This window comes from Grammomys surdaster, unplaced genomic scaffold (assembly GCF_004785775.1).
Source record: "Grammomys surdaster isolate TR1022 unplaced genomic scaffold, NIH_TR_1.0 251, whole genome shotgun sequence".
NCBI lineage: Eukaryota > Metazoa > Chordata > Mammalia > Rodentia > Muridae > Grammomys > Grammomys surdaster.
In genome coordinates this window covers 2,765,312-2,773,749 of record NW_021604692.1, presented here as the reverse complement: position 1 = coordinate 2,773,749, position 8,438 = coordinate 2,765,312, and the positions used below count along the sequence as shown (strand labels likewise).

General features: G+C 52.4%; 1 protein-coding gene across 1 annotated transcript in view; it reads left to right on the top strand.

Annotated features, from left to right (window-relative positions):
* The first annotated feature begins 370 nt into the window (after positions 1-370).
* The window catches only part of Nol4l (nucleolar protein 4 like), a 73,865-nt gene continuing 65,797 nt past the window's right edge, over positions 371-8,438 (top strand). Inside the window, exons 1-2 of the mRNA XM_028774990.1 lie at positions 371-427; positions 6,089-6,200. Coding sequence (XP_028630823.1) covers positions 6,140-6,200 — 61 coding nt within the window. The 5' untranslated portion in view covers positions 371-427; positions 6,089-6,139. The remainder of the gene's footprint in view (positions 428-6,088; positions 6,201-8,438) is intronic.

The window sequence follows — 8,438 nt, the reverse complement described above, 5'->3', positions numbered from 1 at the left end:
TAATTTGTTCTTGTGTTGTCGTGTTTCTCTGCCCATTGTTGCTAGTAGATTTAGTGGCCCTCTCAGCCATCCTGACTTTCGTACCCTCTCCCCAGATCCGGGGGGGTTTCCTTTCCTCCCCAGCCCCTAACTGGAACTGTTGGAGGCCATGCTGGGCCAGGGAGGTGGAGGAGACCCTGCCCCTCTCCCCTGACCTGTGGCCTGGCCTTGGGGCCCAGCTCTCACCCTCCATCAGCCCTGACACTAACACGGCTTGTCCACCCTGTCACAGGGGGCAGATGGGCTGTCGGAGCCCGAGGGCATCTCTCTGAAACGGGTTGCTGTGGTGGAAGATTTCTTTGACATCATCTACTCGATGCACGTGGAGAGCTCCGCAGAGCCAGGCAAAGCCCCCAAGCACGCTGGGCAGAAGAAAACCTACCGAGCGGTGAGATTTCTGTCTCTGCCTCTGCTGGCAGCCCCAGGCATTGGCAGGAGGCCATGGGCTCCGCACATGTTGGGCGGGAGGCGGGGCTGGGAGCTGAGGCGTGATGAAGCGGCCTTTGGGGATCCAGGGGGGCATGGGGCAAGGGCATGGCAGCCAGAGATGGCTCTCAGGGTGAGGGGCGGGTTCTGCGGTCAGAGCACAAAGAAGAAGCAGGTTGAAGGGAGGGAGCGAGAGAAAAGGAGATGGGCAGGGCAGAGAGGAAGCCCTCCTCTCCCCAGTTTCAGCCGCTTGTAGCCTGCTGGGGGAGCACAGATAATAAGAATCGCAGGGGCCAGTGCTTCCACAGCATGGCACAGAACGCTTGCCAGCCTGTCCTAGATGCCTCCGGTGTGTGAGCTTAGCCAGGTTACCACAGTACTGTAAGCCAGCCCTGTGTGTTCACCAGAGCCTCTGGGACTGAGTATCTGCTTCATACCTTCAGAAGGTCACAATTGGACTTGTGGTGAAGAGGCTAAAGGCAAAAAGATATGTATAAAGGAGAAATGCCTCCAAGACCAGCTTTGATAGAGCAAGAACACTGGGGGCTCAGTGAAGATATGCTAGCTCTGGACACTGAGTGCTAAGTTTCATGGAAGAGGCAGCATACTGGCCACCTTTAGGAGGGCAGAAAGGAATGGAATGACTCCTAGAGAAATACTACACATCAGGGAAGTGGAGAACAGGGCTATGGGCAGGGCAGCAGCCCCAACTTCAGGATGAGCCTGTTAGCCAAAGGCTTCCCTCCCTATTGGCTCTCCATGTGAGTCTGTACCCATGGCCCATGCCCAGCTCTGAGTCCACAAGCCAGCTGAGCACCAAAGGTCATCCTGTGACTAAGGCATAATGGGCCATTTCCTATTTAAAGAAACAGACCCAGAACCTCAAGTCACCTGTACAAGGTCGCGCCTGAGTAGCAGGCAGCTTGTATCCTCCAGGCCTCCATGTTGTCTTTCTCTTTAGCATCCTATAGTTCTGCCTTTCTGGGGCCAGACTTGCCCACCTACACCAGGTGTGAATGTTTCCAGGGCTGTGTGTAGACAGCCTTGGGCTGTAGTGGAGGTGGCCTGTATGTATAGGTATGATTTCCCCATGTGTCCCAATTCACAGAATCCCAAATTCTAGACATCCTTGTCCTCAGTTGATGGTCTTTGTCTTGGATGGGTATTTAGCTCCTTGCTTCTTCATATGTCTGTGCACTGTGTGAGTGCGGTACCTACAGAGGCCAGAAGACAACATTAGATCCCCTGGGACTGGAGTTACAGACAGTAGTAAGTTGCCATGTGAGTGCTGGGAATCAAACCCCTGTCTTTTGGAAGAGCAGCCAGTGTTCTTAATCACTGAGCTGTCTCTCTTTAGGATGGGCGCTCTGCTGGGAGCCTCAAGTAGAAGGCAACAGGATGGCCAACCTGTTCCTCCTGCTATTCAGTATATGTACCTGTGAGGAAGGAAGCCAGACTGAAGGTCTTTCTAAATGAGGCCACAGAAGGGAGAACCATCCATTTGGGACTAGGCTCCCTTTGGAATGGAGAAGACTGCATTTGCTCGTCACTGAACCTGCCATGGTGCTGAACTTGCACATGTGCCAGGCTTTACCATCAGCCCTTTCCAATTTCACCTCCCAAGTCTGAGCCATGTAAAAGCTACAGCCATGAAGCAGGGACACGTGAGCCCCATTTTAAGGTGAGAGCCACAGCTGCCTGAAGCCACTCAGCTGGTGTTCAGAGCCAGGTAGCTGACCAATACCCATCCTTCCTTGCCACAGGTCTTCTGAGGCAAACTGTCAAGCCAGCCACTGGCTGTTGTCAGGCGTGTGGGCTTGGCCGGCTGAATCTGGTGACTTCCCTGGCTCCTCTGTGCCCAGCACCAAACCTTGTCCACAGGTACTCCTCAGTGGGTTCTGTGGCCTTTGGGACATACAGAGGCTAGAGCTGAGTGGGACTGGTTTTGCCAGCTCTTGTGCTCCTGGACCAAGCAGACAGCTAGCTCTTTGCACTTTCTGGCTTCTGGTCCATATGCTGCCATGTGCCTCATTTTCCTGCCCAGCCTGGAGCTGGCACATGACTGGCATGGAGCTGACTTGGGCTGCATACACAGCTGGAATTTCAGCACAGGGCCAAGGCTGAGCCCAGCAGGCTAGGGCCCTCCTGCAGCAACTGGAGGACAAGGAGCTAGTGCTCCCACTTCCCCTCCGTACCTCCTCACCCTCCCCTCTCTTTCCCATCTACCACCGTTCCTGGCTACCCTCTTCCTGTTTCTGGGGCAGAGATGATAGCTGGATGCTGTGTGCTCCTCCTTTGATCTGCTTCCACTTCCCTCCACCCCTGCCTGGCTCCTCAGCCTTGCTCTGTAGACATGAGCCCCCCTTTAAAAAAAAGCCCCTAAGCAAACCCTGTGCATGGCTGTAGAGAGGCACAGCCTGGCACTGCAGGCTTTCATCAAGCCCTCGGATGAGTGGTTTTTGGATCTGTCACCATGTATTTTGCCAAACCTGAATCCCGGGTCTGCTTTTTTGTCTATAAAGTACAGGGACTTTCAAATTCGTATAGGCCTGAGGTGCCTCTGAGGTTGGGAGACAGTAGGGAAGTGGGGAGCTTTGTTTGGGGCACGAAAGGAGGCTAGTTCTTTATTAGAGAAGAGAATCTTTCTAGCAACTGTTAAGCAAAGAATTAGAGAAGAAAGGTTATGTGCTTTTAAAGCCTGTAGTTTTGAGAGTCAGGGCAGAAGACATTTCCATCAGATGATACAGAAGAAGTCAATTTTTGAGCAGGGAGCTCTGCCATAGCCTCTCTAGCAGGGTGACTTGAGTATCCAAAGATCCCAGGAGTCTCACTGGTGCTACACCTGAGGAAGTCCCAGGCTGCTCCAAGTTTCCTGAGGTGCCCCCTCTACACCCCGGGGCTTTCCCCATCTCAGCCAATCTAGGTTGGAAGAACCCTTTTTACCCTCTCTTCCCCTCCAGGGATGCTAGAGGCCAGATCAGCTTCCAGAGCCCAGATCTGGCTACCCAGGCCACTTTGGAGTTGGGGCCAGATGTGGTCAGCAGCTGCTCCAGGCCCACCATGTGCTAATCCACCACAGGGCAGAAGGAGGATCTTGTAAAGTGGTGCAAATCCCCCCGCACCCCTCCCCTGCTCCCAGCCTCTGTTGGCTTCTGAGTTGGGGAGTGAAAACCAGGCCTTGCAAGTCAGCAACTCTGCAAATAGCTTCTGCTCTCCCTGCCTGTGAAATCTCTCAGTTTTTAACACTAGGAAAAATAGAAAAGGGAAATCCATACATGGTTTCAGGGGCCTGGCAGGAGACTGAGAGCAACTCAGCAGGCAGCCCAGGGCAGCTGAGGGAAGTATACTGGGACAGGGGTCCTGGAGTACCTCCTCCCAAAACATGCGGGCAATCCTCTTATTCTGTTTTGTACATGTGTGTCTGTTTCTAGAACACGGTCTGAAACCATCTGAAAGCCACCATCCTCCTGATATGAGCATTGTGTGCGCTTGTGAGGATTGCCTTTCTGGTCTTACTCTGTGTGTGTGTGTGTGTGTGTGTGTGTGTGTGTGTGTGTGTCTTTCTGTCTGTCTGTGTGTGTGTCTGTGTGTCTGTGTTGGGGGGTGGGGGAGTGGGTGTGTGCACATATGTATGTGTGTGTCCTGTGTTCCATGGGCCTGGGGCATCCAGGTACACAAACAAAAATAGAGGTTCCATTTCTAGTCCTGACCAACCAAAGGTTGAACCAAAAGATTCTGTGGAAAATAAAACTGGGAGGGTGTGCTATCCATATGGGTTTCTGCAGCAGTACAGAACTAACTCCCAGCTTCCTTTGACACTTCCCCATCCTCTGACAGCACCAAGGACTTCTTACCTCTCCCATTCCACTGTGAGACCCAGAGCCATAGATATATCTCCCTGGCTCACTGCTGGGGGCCCAGCCAAGATCAGATCTTGTGGTCACCATCCTACCCTGGAGACAGACTCCGTGTGCTCTGAAGGCCAGGATGCCAAGGTAGCTATGCTCACCCTGTGTGCATCCCTCAGCAGAGCAGCCTGACCAGGAGCTGTTCTTTGAGTCTTTCCAGTGCAGCCGAGGAAGCAAGCTTGATTCCTCTGTCATGAACCTCACTTTCCTTTCAGCTGACTGTAGCTCCCTTCCCCAAAACCACTCAGCTCTTTTGAGGCCTAACTTTGGGAGTAATATCTCAGGGGAGTCTGGGACCCCATCATTTGGCCAGTCAGCCCTAGCTCTGGCTCTGCCTGGAACAGACTCACTATTCCAACTCAGCATGCTCTAAAAGGACTCTGAGAGCTCCAGGTTAGGATGAAGATGCCCACTTGCCTAGCAGAAGGCTCTCCACCTTCTAATGCTCATCCCTAAAGTGGGCCAACCTTGTCCTCCTCCACTGTGGCTCTACCATCTGTGGCTCCAGCCAGAGACACTGGGTTCACCCTTGTCCTTGACCTCCAGACCAAGGCAATCAGACAGGGGATTTAGAAGGGAGATAACTCATCAAAGAGACTGCCTGCTCTGTGGAGCATCAAATCAGCTGAGAAGTAACAACTGTGTCACCAAAATTAACTCTAGTTTGCAGCTGGCAGCAGTAGCTGTAGAACTCTGCAGGGCGTGAAGCAGGCCAGTGGCTGGTTTGGAGCCTTGAAGGCTGTTCCTTAGAGGGCTGCCTCTACCAGCAGAGATTGAGGGTGTCCATGAATCCTTGTCTCTAGTTCCTGTAGAAGCAGACTGTGTACTGGCCACAGGAGGAGCAGGGCTCAGTAGAGTCCAGAGTGGCCCCAAAGCCCTCAGCCAACTTTTCGGCTGGGCTGAGTTATGGATGGGAATACTTGGGTGATGCTGCCCCTTAGTGGAGAGGAGAGGGAGAGCCTAGCTTCTAGGCAGAGCACAAGAAAATCAGCTATCAGGCTGCCTCTGGCAGAGGAAAGGTGCCATCAGTAGGGCACTTTGGACCCCATGGACAGCCAAACCAGAATCAGTTTCCCAAAACTTAGAGCAAAGCTGACCCCCTTACTAGAGTTGCAGTTGCACATCCACCCTTCCTGCTTCCTACCCAGCCTTTTCATGCCCTCTCCATTCCATCTCTACTCTCCTGACTCCTGCCAGCTCTCCTCCCTCAGTGTGGAGTGCTGTGACCTGCAGTCCCACCTCTCAAGAGCTGTGTGGCCTCAACAGAATCCATAGTTACAAGGAAGAACCTGTGGAAAGTTGGATGCCCCAAACCAACATTCCAGAGCTCTGCCTAAAAAGGTTCTTGGCTTGTGGATTAGCCCAGGGCATCAGTGGTGGGACGCTGGGCTTTGTTAGTAGGCCAGTGAATTTACAAGTGGGTCTTAGTTTATATATCTCTAAGAGGAGAGCTTGTTGCATTCTAGAGCGACGTTCACAAGCTCATCTTTTAGTGGCAGCAATAAAATGTTTTGAGAAGAATACTGTTTATTAGAGGTTAAAAACTAGATCATGTTTAAATGCTTTTCATTTTCAATTTTTAATCTCCTTTATTCAAGTTTTAAAAACAAATGGCTCATTTTACAGAAAGGAATAGAGGCCATTGGCCCCTCGATGTTGTTGGCGACTAAGTTGCCTTCTAGGTGGCACATGACGTGCAAACTGTTTTCTGGCAGATCGCGGAGACCTACGCCTTCCTCCCCAGAGAGGCTGTGACTCGGTTCCTCATGAGCTGCACGGAATGCCAGAAGAGGATGCACTTTAACTCCAGCGGCCCGGAGCCCAAAGGTGGGGGCCACGCAGCGGACAGGTCCTCCAGAGGGCAGTGTGGGTGGTGGCACTGCCCCAAGGGCCTTGTTTGGATTTATTTAACTTTCTAATTATTAATTACTTGCTTATTTACTTATTTTGGAGACAGAGTCTCACAGTATAGCCCAGGCTGGCTCCAAACTGTCAATCCTCCTGCTGTAGTGTCTCAAGTGCTGAGACTATGGGTGCACCACCACACTGCTTCTTTATTGGTTTTGTAAATGTTAAGCTTCTCTTAAAAGCCAACAACCCACCCATCTTGCCCTTCAAGGCTTAGGCTAGCCTCTCTCCTCCCGCCTAATTTCTAGTTAGGAATGGCTAACCTTCCTGGTCTCTGGTTCTGCCATCCTAGGCACTTGACCTTGTCCCTGGGGCTGTTTGTCCACTCATGTACACACGGATCTGGGTCTCTGAAGATAGACACACACCCTATGAGGCATGTTCTTCTTACCCTTTGGCCCTTAACACCTGCCAGTGTTGCACGCTCATTAAGGTCTGCATCCCCTGTCCCCCACCCCCGTGCACACCCATGTGACCTCCAATCAGATCAGTGAGGACTGATTAGAACTGAAGATGGACAGACGACTTGTGATTAGCTGAAGATGCCCCTTGCTCTGTTCAGCCCAGTGAAACCATTAAGGGTCCCCTTCCAAAATCTCCCTACACAGCCCATCAGTTTGTCTGCCTGCAGCTGGCTTTGACTGTAACACAGGCTAGCGCATTTGACCATAGTTATCATGGGTGGCATAGGTGGCTTAGTGTGTTGTGGCTTGGGGGTACGCTGATAAAGCTTCTGGGCCTTCCCATGACATATTGTGCCTCTCCTGGCTTCAGGCCTACAAACTATGAGCCACGGTCAACAGGACAAAAGGGGTGGGGGCAGTTGTCTGATCAGGAGAACAAGGTAGGAGTGGACAGGAAGCCACTAATCCAGACCTCTTAGGGCAGGCGCCCATCTGAGGAGAACAAGTGGACCATGCTGTGATAGCCCGGTAACAGAGACACAGGCAACAATTACCTGAGCAGCTTATGATACCAGCTGATATACCAAATCTAGAGGCTTTGCTGCCTGGGAGCCACTAAGCAGTGGCTGCCTAGCAGGTATATAAAGCAGCTTCCAAGGTGTGAAGGTCCAGAGCCCAGTAATGCTGCTTCTATTGTTGAGAGCAGGCTCTTAGGCCATGCTGTATGAGTGTGGGTCTCAGTTCCATGCATGCAGTTAGTAAGGGGCCCTACTCCGAGGACTGATGAGGCTTGAGAGGTCATCCCTGAGCTAGACCCAGGGCTCTAATATGCAAAAGTGAAAATGGTTACTCTCCCAAGTGACCCTAAGGGATGCTTGTCACACTATTACTTGTGGCCTGGCCCCAGGACCAAGATAATCCTTGGCCTGCAAATGGGCCTGGGGGCCTTTTCTCTGCTCATGGCCCCAAACTGCAGGTCTGGACTCTGGTGCTGGCTGCCTGGATCCTGCCCACCTAAGTATGCTGCTCCCCTCCTGTTTCTGCCCTAATTGTTTCCATAGCAACTGGAGGAGTCAGGCACAACAAAACTGCTGCCTGAAAGAAGGGAGGCAAGGCTGCTCTGGGCCTGTAGTCTCCCAGCTCTCCTGCTATCTTCTGCTGTGAGGAGAGTGCTCCTCCCCAAAGGCTGCAAGGTCCTCAGGCTGTGGACTTCTATGCAGACAGCCCAGCAGCCATGTGCTTCCTCTCCACTGGCCACCTCCACCTTAGGAGGGTCCTTCCCACCCTCAGCTCAAGAAAGGAGTAGGAGAAGGGGGGTTGCTCACAGCCCAGAACTGAATAGAATATAAACCAGCCTGAGGACTGTCTTGAGCCTCTTTCCTGGTGTTTATCTTGACAGGAAAGAGGACAGGTCCCTGCCTAGCCTCAGTCTCGAGCAGCTGGCCTTCCCACTACAGAGAAAGGACTACAGGAAATCAGAGCAAAACCCACAGAAGAGTGGGCCCCAGGCCAGGGGGACCTGGTGTGCAGCCATGTCCCCTGCTGTGTGTCCCACAGCAGGTTAGGGAACCTCTCTGAGAATCCCCTCCTCATAATAGCTATGAGTTGCCATTCCTGGCATATAGCCAAGGAAACCAAGCCCCAAAGAGGTGCTAGGTGAAATCACTCACCCAGACTTCCCTCTCCCACCGAAAAAGAGAGAGAGAGAGAGAGAGAGAGAGAGAGAGAGAGAGAGAGAGAGAGAGAGAGAGAG